The following is a 15,121-nucleotide window of genomic DNA, read 5'->3' on the forward strand; positions in this document are numbered from 1 at the left end:
CCTCATCCAGGACGGTGACGAGTCTGCTTACAGACAGGAGGTTAAGGAGCTGGCTGTCTGGTGCAGTCTTAACAACCTGGAGCTTAACACGCTCAAAACTGTGGAGATGATCGTGGACTTCAGGAGAAACCCCCCTGCTCTCCCCCCACTCACCATCATGAACAGCACTGTGACTGCAGTGGAGTCATTCAGATTCCTGGGCACCACCATCTCTCAGGACCTGAAGTGGGATATTCATAGTAGTGTTGTCACGATACTGGAATTTCTAACTTCGATACGATACCTTGAAAAATATCGATATTCGATACCATTTGATACCACGGAGAAAATTTTTTATTTAATTTTGTCGATAATGAAAAAGATGCATTAGGATCAGCATTCATAGACATTCTGAACTCTATTGGGGTTAGACAACACGTTTCAGGACCTACTCATTGTCGAAATCATACTCTAGAGCCCCTTTCACACTGCACGTTGGTCCCGGAAAATTGCCAGAGTGCCTTCTGTGTGAACGCAACCACGACCTTGGGGACTTAGTAACATTGCTGGGTTCAGTCCCGGAACGAGTGCTGTGTGAACAAAAGCCGGATAAATGCCGTAAAGGCTGATGACGCACGTTATCATGCGACTCTTTTACCGGGTGTTTTGAAGGCAGATCAACATTCACACAACGAAAAATGTGTAAACTGGAATTAAGCAGCGATCGGAGCCCCTCACTATCCGCGCTGAAGCTGAAATCGTTTGCCAGTTTCGTTTTTTTTTTTTTTTTTTCGTTCGCCAGTTTAGTGAAATGGTTCGTGGCACATTATACACATCACATGAAATGACACGTGTCTTTACAGGATCTTTACGGGTTGTGTGTGAACGCACGCACAGATTCCGGAAAATCACTGGCAGTGTGAATGCAGTAAATCTAACGACCCAGGAACAATTGCTGGAACACATTACCCGTGTATTTTCCAGAATCTCTGTGTGAAAGGGGCTTAGGTTTAATACTGTCACATGGAATTGATGTTAGTGGTGTTGAAATTCTGCAGCAGAGCTATCTCAGATAATTATCTAGTCTTGTGTAAACTCCATATAGCTAAAACTGTAAATTCTACTCCTTGTTACAAGTATGGTAGAACCATCACTTCTACCACAAAAGACTGCTTTGTAAGTAATCTTCCTGATTTATCTCAATTCCTCAGCATATCCAACAGTGCAGAAAAACTTGATGTTGTAACAGAAGTGAAGGGACATTCAGCCAAGTATGGTGACCCATACTCGGAATTCGTGCTCTGCATTTAACCCATCCAACACACACACACACAGCAGTGAACACACACACACACCGTGAACACACACACACACCGTGAACACACACCCGGAGCAGTGGGCAGCCATTTATGCTGCAGCGCCCGGGGAGCAGTTGGGGGTTCGGTGCCTTGCTCAAGGGCACCTCAGTCGTGGTATTGAGGGTGGAGAGAGCGCTGGACATTCACTCCCCCCACCTACAATCCCTGCCGGCCCGAGACTCGAACTCGCAACCTTCAGATTACAAGTCCGACTCTCTAACCATTAGGCCACGACTTCCCCACAAACTATGAACTCTCTTTTCTAGCACTTTAGATACAGTTTCTCCTTTAAGCTTAAGGAAGATCAAAGAAAACAGTCTGACTCCGTGGTATAATGAGCACACTCGCACCTTAAAGAGAGCAGCCCGGAAAATGGAGCGTCTCTTCTAGAAGAAAACAAACAAAACCCACCGGTATTTATTCAATACAGTCACTAAATTAATGAAAAATAAAGCATCAACAGGTGTTGGTATTTCCCAAGAGCACAGCAGTAATGACTTTATGAACTACTTTACTTCCAAGATCAATACTATTAGAGATAAATATATACACATAAATGCGTATAAATATATACACACACACACACACATACATATACAGTGGTGAGAAAAAGTGTTGGCCCCCTTCCTGATTTTTTTTGCATGTTTGTCACACATTGATTAATATTTAAATTTGTTTGGTGATCTGAAACAAAGATAACACAAGTAAACACAACATGCAGTTTTTGAATAAAGTTTTTTATTATGAAGGAAAAACAAAATCCAAACCCACATGGCCCTGTGTGAAAAAGTGCTTGGACCCTAAACCTAATAACTGGTTGGGCCACCCTTAGCAGCAACATCTGCAATCAAGCGTTTGTGATAACTTGCAATGAGTCTGTTACAGCGCTGTGGAGGAATTTTGGCCCACTCATCTTGGCAGAATTGTTGTAATTCAGACACATTGGAGGGTTTGAGCATGAACCGCCTTTTTAAGGTCATGCCACAGCATCTCAATAGGATTCAGGTCAGGACTTTGACTAGGCCACTCCAAAGTCTTCATTTTGTTTTTCTTCAGCCATTCAGAGGTGGATTTGCTGGTGTGTTTTGGATCATTGTCCTGCTGCAGAACCCATGTTCGCTTCAGCTTGAGGTCACGAACAGATGGCCGGACATTGTCCTTCAGGATTTTTTGGTAGACAGCTGAATTCATGGTTCATTTATCACAGCAAGTCTTCCAGGTCCTGAAGCAGCAAAACAGCCCCAGACCATCACACTACCACCACCATATTTTACTGTTGCTATGATGTTCTTTTTCTGAAATGCTGTGTTACTTTTACGCCAGATGTAATGGGGCACACACATTCCAAAAAGTTCAACTTTTGTCTCGTCAGTCCACAGAGTATTTTCCCAAAAGTCTTGGGGATCATCAAGATGTTTTCTGGCAAAACTGAGACGAGCCTTTATGTTCTTTTTGCTCAGCAGCGGTTTTCGTCTTGGAGCTCTGCCATGCAGGCCATTTTTGCCCAGTCTCTTTTCTTATGGTGGAGTCATGAACACTGACCTTAACTGAGGCAAGTGAGGCCTGCAGTTCTTTAGATGTTGTTGTGGGGTCTTTTGTGACCTCTTGGATGAGTCTTCGCTGCGCTATAGGGATGGGCGATATGGCCTAAAAAAAGTATCACGATAATTTCAGGTATTTATTGCGATAACGATACAAATGACGATAATATATTATATATATATATATATATATATATACATATACACATACACACACGCATACAGGCTACTGGCACAGGTTTACCACGCTGCTGATGACTGAAAGCCTGTGTATGGCTATACTGCTGTGATCTGTTTCAGGCTTTCCATATCATAACATTTTAGAAATTAATTCATTGTAATAGCTCAGAAATGGCATATTTAACGAGAACATCGCAGAGATTTAGACTGCTTTGCTGTTTGGGTCAGAAATGCACAGGCGGACTGAAGGAAAAATCGCCAAAACTATTTTAAATGTCATATAATGTTCATTGTTAATATTATTATCTTATCTAAACTTATGTGTTTCAAACAAACTTATGTCGCCATCTGCGTTGCATTCATGCAGAGAGCAAGATTTTGCGTGTTCACGCGCATGCTGTGTGAGACGCTCAAGAGATGTGGGCTACATCATTCTTATTTGTCTACATTTTTTTTTCTTCATTACAAATCTTGTTTGGTTTTATTTTGTATCATTGCATGTTAAAAATAATTCACTATGTTATGCAGATGCAAAACGCTAGACTGCGAATAAGATTAGCTACAGTTTCACATTTTATAAATATTTGAACAATATATTCAGCATATTTAACAACCTGTTTTGTATCTTTATTTAATGCATAAGCGATTTATTAAAACAAGTTCATGAGGCTATGCTCTAGAGTCTAGACTATTATGCATATGCAAGTGTTTGTGCGGAAAAGAATGTGCATGCATGACAGTGAGGTGCTCGCGCGGATCACTTGCATTTTTTCCTGATAATGAAACAACTTAAAATAATAATAATTGAAAAAAGAAAACTTAAAATTGGGGCTCGTCACATACATGAGAAATATTTCTCAGGGCTCTACTTCTTTTTAGGAGTGCTTGTGCTTCTAATTTAAAATATTTAGGAGCACGGTCAAAAATTTAGCAGCACCTTCAAATCAATAATCAACAATTCTGATCAAAAATGAACCTTCCCATTACAAGGTGATATTTGACTCCTTAAAGTGATTTACAGGGAATTTTGTTTTTACCTTTGTAATGGCATTTTTCTAACTTTATTAAAAGTATGGCATCTTTTATGTCAAATTCAAATTGGACGTGTTTCCACTCTTTGTAACCACCATTTTTCTGTACACTTTGCATATTACGGTAGTTTGCTCCTCATCTGATTTTCTGTAACCAAACCAGTTGCAAATTGTGGAGGTAGCTCCTCGCGTAACAACAAGCTCCTCCTCGTGGTGCGTTCACACCAGACGCGAATGAAGCATTAAGCGCGAGTGATTTACATGTTAAGTCAATGCAAAGACGCAAATAGACATCCTGCCGCGCAATTCGCGCGAATGACGCAGCACGAATTGAGCATTTAGAGCGAAATTCTATACATATGCTCTCTGTGGCAGTCATACATGTGCGCCTGGCAGAAGCCCCGCTCAAGACGCGAATTCGCGTCTGTTGTGCAGTGAATTTCACGCGCGAAAGAAGCGAGTAAGCCCAAAATGATTTATTCGCGCAAGTCGAGTCCGGTGTGAATGCACTGTCAGCCTCACGTCCGCCTTCCGCCATGCTTGTTTTCACTCGGCACGTGAACAGTGAATCGGGCGCGCACAAAACTACGTCATCAACTAGACTTATCGTTATTATCGTGAGGAGAATTTTCAACGGTATATCGCAAACGATAAGATATCGCCCATCCCTACTGCGCTCTTGGGGTAATTTTGGTCGGCCGGCCACTCCTGGGAAGGTTCACCACTGTTCCATGTTTTCTCCATTTGTGGATAATGGCTCTCACTGTGGTTCGCTGGAGTCCCAAAGCTTTAGAAATGGCTTTATAACCTTTTCCAGACTGATAGATCTCAATTACTTTCTTTCTCATTTGTTCCTGAATTTCTCTGGATCTCAACATGATATGTAGCTTTTGAGGATCTTTTGGTCTACTTCACTTTGTCAGGCAGGTCCTATTGAAGTGATTTCTTGATTGCGAACAGAACAGGTGTGGCAGTAATCAGGCCTGGGTGTGGCTAAAGAAACTGAACTCAGGTGTGATAAACCACAGGTATGTTTTAACGAGGGGCCAAACACTTTTTCACACAGGGCCATGTGGGTTTGGATTTTGTTTTCCCTTCATAAAAATACCCTTCATTTAAAAACTGCATGTTGTGTTTACTTGTGCTATCTTAATATTTACATTTGTTTGATGATCTGAAGCATTAATGTGTGACAAACATGCAAAAAAAAAAAATCAGGAAGGTGGCCAACACTTTTTCACACCACTGTATATATTTTAAAAATGACAATTTATCCTTTTAGGACTCATCCCTTTCCTTGGCAGGTCAGGCCACACACATAGCATACATATAGGATTACAGTTACTGTGAAATTAAATTTTGAATCATGACTTTTAAGTGATATTGCACAGACATCTGCTCATTTCTGTTGTACACTAAGCTTGCCATGGTAATACTGGTTAAGAAGGATACTGGTATGAAATTTTCAGTTAAACTTGATGACAACCAGATGACAGCTGGTATATTTATATACTAACAAACAGAATACCCTACAATGATGTTGCCAGTAAACATTAGGGGAAAGGGAAGTGGGGGAAAGTGGTGTGTGGCCAAGTATGGTGACCCATACTCCGAATTTGTGCTCTGCATTTAACCCATCCAAGTGTACACACAGTAGTGAACATACACATACCAAGAAAGCACAGCAGCGTCTCTACTTCCTCCGCAAACTGAGAAGAGCCAGAGCCCCGGCCCCCATCATGTGCACCTTCTACAGAGGCACCATCGAGAGCATCCTGACTAGCTGCATCACTGTGTGGTATGGCGCTTGCAACACATCCTGCCGCAAGTCACTTCAGCGAATAGTGAGAGCAGCTGAGAAGATCATTGGTGTCCCTCTCCCCTCTCTCCAGGACATCTACAGCACCCGTCTCACCCGCAAAGCATTGCAGGTGATCCCACCCACCCGACACACAGCTTCTTCAGTCTGCTGCCATCAGGGAGGAGACTGCGGAGTCTCCAGGCGAGGACCAGCAGACTGAAGGACAGCTTCATACATCAGGCTGTCAGGAAGCTGAACTCCCTCCCATCCTTGCCCCCCCTCCCCTCTTTCACCCCATGCAACACTGAACTCTGTCTCTTTGACCCCCCCCCAGTCCCCCACACCCCTAGGACCTTCCAACCCCCCAACTGACTCACAGTTTTTATCCAATAGCTGTACAAGCTTTAAATACCACATAATAAATGTGAAATAAGGGATTTATTTAGCATTTGCACTTTGTTCATATGCGTTTTATGCGATTTGTGCAATTTTTTAATTTACATGGGTGTTGTTTTTGTGTTTTTTTTAGAATGAGAGAAAAATAGCTTTTCCATGCTTTTCTTGCTTATCATATGTAAATGTACTTTTCATTCATGAAGCATGTTCAACATGGACGTGTAAGCTATTGCAGTGTTAAAGGATTAGTTCACTTTTAAAAAAACTTTTGCTGATAATTTACTCACCCCCATGTCATCCAAGATGTCCATGTCTTTCTTTCTTCAGTCGAAAAGAAATGAAGGTTTTTGATGAAAACATTTCTCCATATAATGAACTTCAATGGGACCTAAACGGTTCAAGGTCCAAATGACAGTTTCAGTGCAGCTTCAAAGGGCTTTAAACGATACCAGACGATGAATAAGGGTCTTATCTAGCGAAACGATCGGTCATTTCAAAAATAAATTAAAAAGTTTGTTTTAAAAGCACAAATGCTCGCCTTGCTCTGTTCTGTGATGCGCGTTCGTGATGTAGGATATCAGAGACTGAATCAGACAATTTTAAGATGCATCAGAACATTGAAACCTGAGGAGCTGGAATGCAGAGAGGCCTTAAGGAACAGGACGTCATAAATCTAGTTTGGAGCAAGCAAATCCCAACTAGCAAGCCTCTGTCACCAAACAACTTATTGATAATTCCAATTCAAGAAGGAGACTGTCAAATTTGTTGCAAGTAATCAAGACTGATGTTCACACGTAAACCTGTGATAGAAAATCATTAGCTACAGACTCTTTCGGGCGTGTCTCCACATAGAAGACAGACCAAACCAACATTCCTTTGTCTAAAAGAACATGCCTTCGTTCTCCTTAGAACTATACAAAACTTTCTTTTTCATATGCACATAAAATCATCCTAAAAGGACATTTTTATGTTGTACCCACATATCATGTTTTAATCAAATAATATGTATGTATTTTTAATCATTATTGAATAGCTCGAGCCTTAAAGATAAATATTGCATATTTAGTATGTATGAGCTTGAAAATCCATGCTGTGAATGTTTCTTCCAATCAATTCTTTGTCAAATGCATCATAGTCTTATTATGAAATCATGTTCAAAAAGGTATACTTTGCCAAAGCCTGTAAAATTCGGACCATGTGACTGATAACAAGCTGATTTATGATGTGAAGAACACACCCTAGCTAAGCAAGGACAGTTTCTAATTGGTCAAGACGTCCAGATGGGACGGTCCAGAAGCTGAGTTTAAAACCTCAGGACATCGTAAAATTCTCTCTCTGTTACATCACTCTTCGTACCCTTCTCCTCTCTGACTCTCGTACCCTGGTCCCTCTCACCGCGTGCTCTGGCCTCATGTGCCATAATGAGAAGGAAAACAACTTAGTCTCGTTACATCATTTTATTTTATTATTTTACTTTAGTTTCTTTTCTTTCCGTGGAGTTTCGTGTGTTAATGTAAGTTTGATTCAAAGTCCAGCTTCGACTGCACTTCTTCAAACGTCCAGCAAGCCAACGCCCAAAGACGTCACTTCAAAGACTACTGAACTTCCAGCCAATCAGACACTTCGGGGAACCCCGTCTGCAACGACTACACAAAGGAAACCCCGTAACACAGGCAAGCAAGCAACGCTTCCAAGTTCTGAATTGGTGACTTTAATGTAAATTTTAGCCTCATTGAGAAACTCAAAGCGAGGGTTAAATAAGTGATTGATGGTTGTTCAGGTCTATGCAATAGCACATATTGCTGTAAACTTGGGATTCCACATTTCCATTCTCTTACACTCATTGTTTCCTCCCTTTCTCTCTTCCTGCAACGTGTGAATGTGTGAATGCTTGTGTTCATGTGTTAGACTAGTTTATGTCTTAGGTTTATATAAATAAAATCTGATTTATATTTTAAAAGAGAAGTATCTTGTGTTTTCTGCTCACAAGTTAATGCCTTAATCTGTCGATTTCGTTACTGTGCTATTTAGTGTTTTCACTATATTTGGATTTTAATATGCAGTGCAGAGTTTGTCATACGGCTCGTTCAGTGAATCGCCGTAACACTGATTCTGTTCAAATCCCTATAAAATCATAAATGATTCCCTTTGAGCTAAATTAAACTATATTACGTATTAATATTATAAAATGTAATAAACCCCTACAGTGACGTCACGTAATAGGCAATTGCGTTGAAAATGTCACGGTTGACGTAAAATCCAAAATGTTCTTTTAGGCTTTTTAATATTAAAACACCCAGGATACGCACAAATGGGCATTTTAAACGATAAACTGACACAAAGACATTTGAATATGTGTTTATGGTCCTCCTTCCGCACATTTGTAAACACTGACTCGGTACTTCCGCCTAAGTCAACCGTGACGTCACGAACGCGCATCACAGAACAGAGCAAGGCGAGCATTTGTGCTTATAAAACTTAAACTTTTTAATTTATTTTTGAAATGACCGATCGTTTCGCTAGATAAGACCCTTATTCATCGTCTGGTATCGTTTAAAGCCCTTTGAAGCTGCACTGAAACTGTCATTTGGACCTTGAACCGTTTGGGTCCCATTGAAGTTCACTATATAGAGAAATGTTTTCATCAAAAACCTTAATTTCTTTTCGACTGAAGAAAGAAAGACATGGACATCTTGGATGACATGGGGGTGAGCAAATTATCAGCAAAAGTTTTTTTAAAAGTGACCTAATCCTTTAACCCTCTGGGCCCTGAGGGTGTTTTGGGGACCTGGAGAACTTTCGACATGCCCTGACATTTGTGCTTTTTTCAGTTGCTTATAAAAATATAAATGGCTAAAGTCTAATAACACTGTAAACAGCACAAACTGGGCTACAATGTTATGTTAGCAGCATTTATGTACATGATTGTGTTTTTGAGAAAACAACGTTTATGCGTGGTTAGTGAAAAACTAACATTTTGAAGTCACTGAAATAAGACCATAAAACACATACAGAACAATTGTTTACAAGACTTTTGAGAACCAGATCTTGTAGGCTAGAATATTTACTTCACAATTATGTGAAAATCATCTTGTTTATTTGCTCACAGAAAACAATACATTGATTTAAATTTTTAAAGACATGTTTTGTGTTCGAAATCCAATATGCGAGGGAGTGGTAATGGGCTTGAATATTAAGTGGTTCTCACCTGAGAGACAAAGGGCCCTCCCCTAAAGCTGCTAATGGCCCATCAGTGTGACTGTCACTGAGGCAGGTAAGAGAGTGTGAGGAGACTGAAAAAATGGGTTTTTAAATGATTTGTATTTTATTTACAACACAGTATAATCAAAACATACATAATGAAGGTCAAAGACACATTATTGTGCACTGATCTAACCACAGAGATGTGAACAGACTTTGACTCGTTCCTGCAACAGATTCTGTTCAACAAGTGAAGCAAATAAATCATACCTGATATTTGCATGTGTTATGTAAGTGTTTCTGCTACTTTCCATGGATTTCTTCTGATGTTAGTGCAGCGCTCTCAGAGGAAAACAGTTGGAAGAGACTGAAAGTCAGCAGGATTCATCATCTGTGGTGCAGGTGTCTGATTCAATAAAATACTAACAACCAAAAAAAGAGAAAAAACATTTGTGAGCATGTTTATATCAGGAGCATCTACCTACCTACCTACCTATCTATCTATATGTATATGTATATGTATATGTATATGTATATGTATATGTATATATATATATATATATATATATATATATATATATATATATCTATCTATATATAGGTTTTGTAGTCATAGACTCATTCATGCTTTGTATTATCGTAAAAAAAAAACATTTTATATCTGAGAAACTAATTATTATTGTTTAGCACGTTATTAAAATCTATTTTTGAACAGAGTAGGCTATTAATCATAAACATGTTCTAAACATACTCAGACTCGTAGCATTCATCATGTTACAATGTACTCTCATATTACTTTTATTGTTTTATACTCGCGCCGTAAGAAATTTAAATACAATGAATTGCCCATCATATTCACAATGTTTTACTGGATTTCAAACATTTTAGTCAGGAATTATAGCCATCCTGAACATCATGTATGATTTTATAGTATAAAAGATATGATTCTGCAGTCATAGACTCTGTACTATAAAAGGATATACTTCGTACTATAAAACATATATTTTATATCTGAGAACTAATTGTTATCGTTTAGCACGTTATTAAAATATATTTGTGAACAGATTATTAATAATAAACATGGTCTAAACATTCTTAGATGCGTAGCATTTATCGTGTTGTAGTTTGGGAACAACCCAACTAGTAATGTGTTCAAGTTTATGTCACAATAACACGTTAACTAATGCAGAAAATAAAATAAACATTACTTACTCATCAGATCGATTTTGAGGGAAATCCAGCCTTTACTCAGCGCGTCTTCTTCCAGAAAGTAACAGTATAGCAGCGATGAACTCCTCACTGGCACTGTGACGCTTTGTTTATGCTCCGCGCGCGCGGGTCACGGGTTATTTGCATGTGAACACGAGGGGGCGGGATCTCATTAAAAATAATGAGTTAGACGGGACAGACTGGACATCGTGTTGGTTTCATACGGATTACTTCATCACAGAATATTTGTTTTCGATATGACTTACTTCATTTGAAAGAAGACACTTCAAGCTTCATATAGAGATAACTCTCATGTTTCTGTGTTGAGTATTTGCTGAGTTACACTTCATTTTAGTGACGCATTTCTGAAAACAGATCGCGGAGACGGAGAAGACCGAGAGCGCACGCTGTTTGTTTTCTTTATTCTTCAAAAGCACAAAGTTTAGTTGTTATTATGAGTGAATACAAATAAAAGAAGACCCCTTACAGATTCGAATGGTGTATTGCTCTTATCTGAACGATCAAAAATGGCAGAGTAATTCAAGCTCTTTTCTGCCTTATCAGGAAAATCTGCCCCAAAACGCGTATTCGCGTTTGTCGGGCTCAGAGGGTTAAAGCTTTAGTTTAGCAAAAAATTTGAATTCTGTCATTAATTACTCACCCTCATGTCGTTCCAAACCCGTAAGCCTTCCAAACCTTCGTTCATCTTCAGAACACAAATTAAGATTTTTTGATGAAATCCGAGAGCTCTCTGACCCTCCATAGACAGCAATGCAACTGCAATGTTCCCAGGTCCAGAAACATAGCAAGGACATCAGTACAATTGTCCATGTGACATCAGGGTTTCAATCGTAATTTTACGAAGCTACCAGATATTTATTCAACAATTCTTCTCTCCGAATTACTGTCTTCTGCCATTTTGGAGAGTCTCCATTAAACGTAAATAATGTAATCAGCATTGTTTTACGTTCAGCATGAGCGCGCTGTCTACTGAACATAAACAGCGCTAATTACATTGTTTACGTTCAGTGGATACTCTCCAAAATGGCAGAAGATGGTAATTATGTGTCAGTCAGTAACTAATATCTTAATTTGTGTTCCGAAGATGAACGAAGGTCTTAACGGGTTTGGAATGACATTAGGGCGAGTAATTAATGACAGAATTTTCATTTTTGGGTGAACTAACCCTTTAACAAATAGCGACAGTAAAAAATACCCTGCATCTCAGGCTAACACAAATATTGAGAATAAAATGAGGCAAATTAACAACAGCACCTATTATACATTTCTATAAATAGCTATAGATTACATATAGGCTTCCTGGAGAAGGAGATGCAACATTGCAGATATCCATTGTGACATGTATCGTATCATGAGAGACAATACCTATCCCTAGTAAATGTTAATGGCTGTCTAAAATAGAAAAGAAGTTCTATCAAACATTAATAGCAAAAATAATTCACACTATTATTTGTTTTGATGAATAAAATACAACTCTGATGAACAGAAGGATGAATTTCAAACTTTGGAATAGTGGTAATATCAAAAAGAATAATCAAATAAAAACAGATCTAACCTTGGAGGTCTTATCTCCTTTGAAATATTCCAGAGCTTCATAGAGGTGACTGTAAGGTCTAGAACGCTTGCCCTTTCCAACATAGAAAACAGCACTGATGAACGTCTGAAAACATTCTTTAGGATTCATGGACTGACTTCGATATGGTAGATTCTTCGTCACTCTATAAAACAGCAGCAGGGAAGAAATATTAGTAAACAAAAGAAACTGCCATTGTCCAAATAAAGGCAAAACATTGTGAGAGAAACCATGTACCGTGGGTCAAGCAGCAGGTAGTTAAAGCTGGATTTAATGAAACCCTCACGCCATCTCTTATTCTGATCTGGCTTGTCAAACTGCTCACACAGAGCGAGCTCATCTGCTTGACAATTAGGAAGTACGAATCTGTGAAGCACATTTTCAAGTTCTGGGCTGTAACCTGCAGCTGAGAAAGAAATAAATGCTCTTTAAACACAAGGAAGCATGACATTTGTATGCTATCACTGATCTTCTACTCTTTTATTACAGAGGAACCCTTCAATCAGTTTATCATCATCAAATACGATACAAAATATTAGGCCCATTTGACATTAATTTTCATGATAAACAGTTACTGTTCATGTTGTAAATGAGAATGGCAACCAGCCATACACAAAATTAAAAATGATTTATTCATGTGGCTTTTGAAGGCCAATTATATAACTACACATTTATAACTAGGCATGCTGGGGGCCTACACATAAAAGCTAATGGACCACATAGCCACCTACCGAGTGCCTTGGCTTTATGTAATTCACTAATGCTTTATGTTTTGGCATACATACCACTGGGGCTCACTGCGACTGATTTCTGGCTGTGAGGCGTATTCTGAAGGGATCTCTTTAACTTCTGTATGTACAGTGGGCGGGTTTGACTGTTTATGGGTCCTGGATCTTCTCCCATTTCAATTAACTTGCTTCTAAGGTCCTTGTCAGTCAGGCCACTTACCCCAGCATCACTCTCCTGTTTGGGACGATAGCTTTCTGTGCTGCGGTCTGGACTAGTAGACCCGAGCTGAAGGGAGCGCCAATCATAAAGCAGAGTGTCTTCAGAGTTATTGGTGCTTATGCTAGAGCTGAAGGAGGTATTGGCCGTTGGGGGAACATGGGTCTCAATGAGCTCATGGCCCTCTTCAGTGTCAGTATAAAGGTATTCCACAGGCTCATCCGTATCAGTAGTTAAGGGCTGTCCAGCAGGTGTGCAAGAAAGGTTTGCCAGTGCCTGTCGCGAGCGGCTCGACAGTCGGCTCATGCTATACCGAGGAGTACATCCAGAGCGCCCTGGATTCTTCTGTGCTTTTGGGGATTCATACATCAAGCTGGAGGCAGATTCTGAGTTATCTTCCTGAAATGGCAAAGACCCTAGAGAGGCAAGTCCACACATAATATTGGACTCTTTGTCTCCTACAGCAGTAGGGAAGATCTGTGGGGTTCCTGTTGCGGTTTTCTTCACTTCTTGCATATCAGTCAAGCGTTCAGGAGTGGTTACCTCATCACCAACCTCACTCACACTCGCTACCAACTGTGATTCAGCAGTCCTTTCAGGAATTAACACCGTGTCAGCCATGCTGTCGGATAAGATTAGTGTGTCAGCTTGGCTTTGCCCATCTGAGCTTACAGATAACTTGAGAGAGCTCAACTGTGAGTCAACATCGTCCATTTTGTCTTTATCAACACTGTGCTTTGACGTACCATAAGGCGACTTAACTGTGTTGCGGCGCAAGCGTGTAGCGGTGGGCAGCGTCTGTTCAAAGAGGCAAGAGCTGGTTTGAAAGGGAGCTAATTTTTGGCTCATTCTCTCCGAATGACGACTCAATCTGGACCTTGTTCTCCCAGTGACAAATGGACTTGGAATACAATCAGTTTCGGTATTGATCACCTCAACCTTATCAGCATGTCGGCCAGTTGCGGATATACTCGATTGTTCAATATGACTCCTGAGTTCTTCTTTTAGCTGTCTTTTTCCATCATCAACAGAAGTAAGACTTTGATTTTTAACTCTGAAGCTACACTGCTCTACAGTCAAATCTGATTTGTGGCCACAGGGTTCGGTCAAAGGTGGACTTCCAGTGTTTTCAGTGCTGGGGCTCTGGTATGGGTCACTGCCACAGCTGTTGTACTCGCTGGATCCACTGCTGATGTGGGGCTGAATGATGCTCTTAAATTCATCATCATCATCATCATCAAGTTGTACAGGCCCCACAACAGTCTTATCAAATTCATCCGCCACTGTGTCGACTTCTTTGGAAAAAATGAATACATCATCAGGACACGTGACATCGATTCCCTGATTCTGTAACACAGTTGCCATACGCTTAGTGTCTAGGAAATCTGGGTACTGAGAAAGATCCGATGTAAGGTCACTCGACTGGTCGAGAAAGAACTGCTGATGATCAGCTGGGCTGATAACAGGTAAATAATCATTAATCCCCTTGAAGGTGACACTCTTCCGGTTTTCCCGTTGAGACAAAACAGGGATATTCTGAGAAACATCACAGTCACTATCTGCGGCTTGATGCTGATATGTCGACACTACCCCTGGATTGTTCTTATTGTCCACAGCAGAGAGACAAGTACTAGACAGCATCGGTAATTCCTTACACATTTCATCTTTATTCCAAACATGAGCATCATGTGACTCGAGATCTGACATATCTGAGAGCCAGAAGGCCTGACTCTCTCTGTTCAAAGGTTTTCCACTGACTCTACAAGTGCTGGAAAAAGAGGACAGACGTGTGCTGCTCAATGGCTCTGCTCCAGGGGGAAGCAGCGCTGAAGTTTCTGGACTGAACGAACTGTCACTCATGGACTGTCCAGAGAGGATTGCTAGAA

The 15,121-nt window shown here is 40.2% G+C and overlaps 1 protein-coding gene across 1 annotated transcript in view; it reads right to left on the bottom strand.

Moving 5' to 3' along the window:
* Window positions 1-15,121, bottom strand: part of LOC306885348 (uncharacterized protein) — a 34,704-nt gene that overhangs the window by 4,666 nt on the left and 14,917 nt on the right. The window contains exons 5-7 of the mRNA XM_079441798.1: window positions 13,076-15,115; window positions 12,528-12,696; window positions 12,273-12,435 (exon numbers count right to left, since the gene is read on the bottom strand). Of these exons, the coding sequence (XP_079297924.1) occupies window positions 12,273-12,435; window positions 12,528-12,696; window positions 13,076-15,115 (2,372 nt within the window). The remainder of the gene's footprint in view (window positions 1-12,272; window positions 12,436-12,527; window positions 12,697-13,075; window positions 15,116-15,121) is intronic.

The sequence above is a fragment of the Barbus barbus genome, assembly GCF_936440315.1.
Source record: "Barbus barbus genome assembly, chromosome: 19".
Lineage (NCBI taxonomy): Eukaryota > Metazoa > Chordata > Actinopteri > Cypriniformes > Cyprinidae > Barbus > Barbus barbus.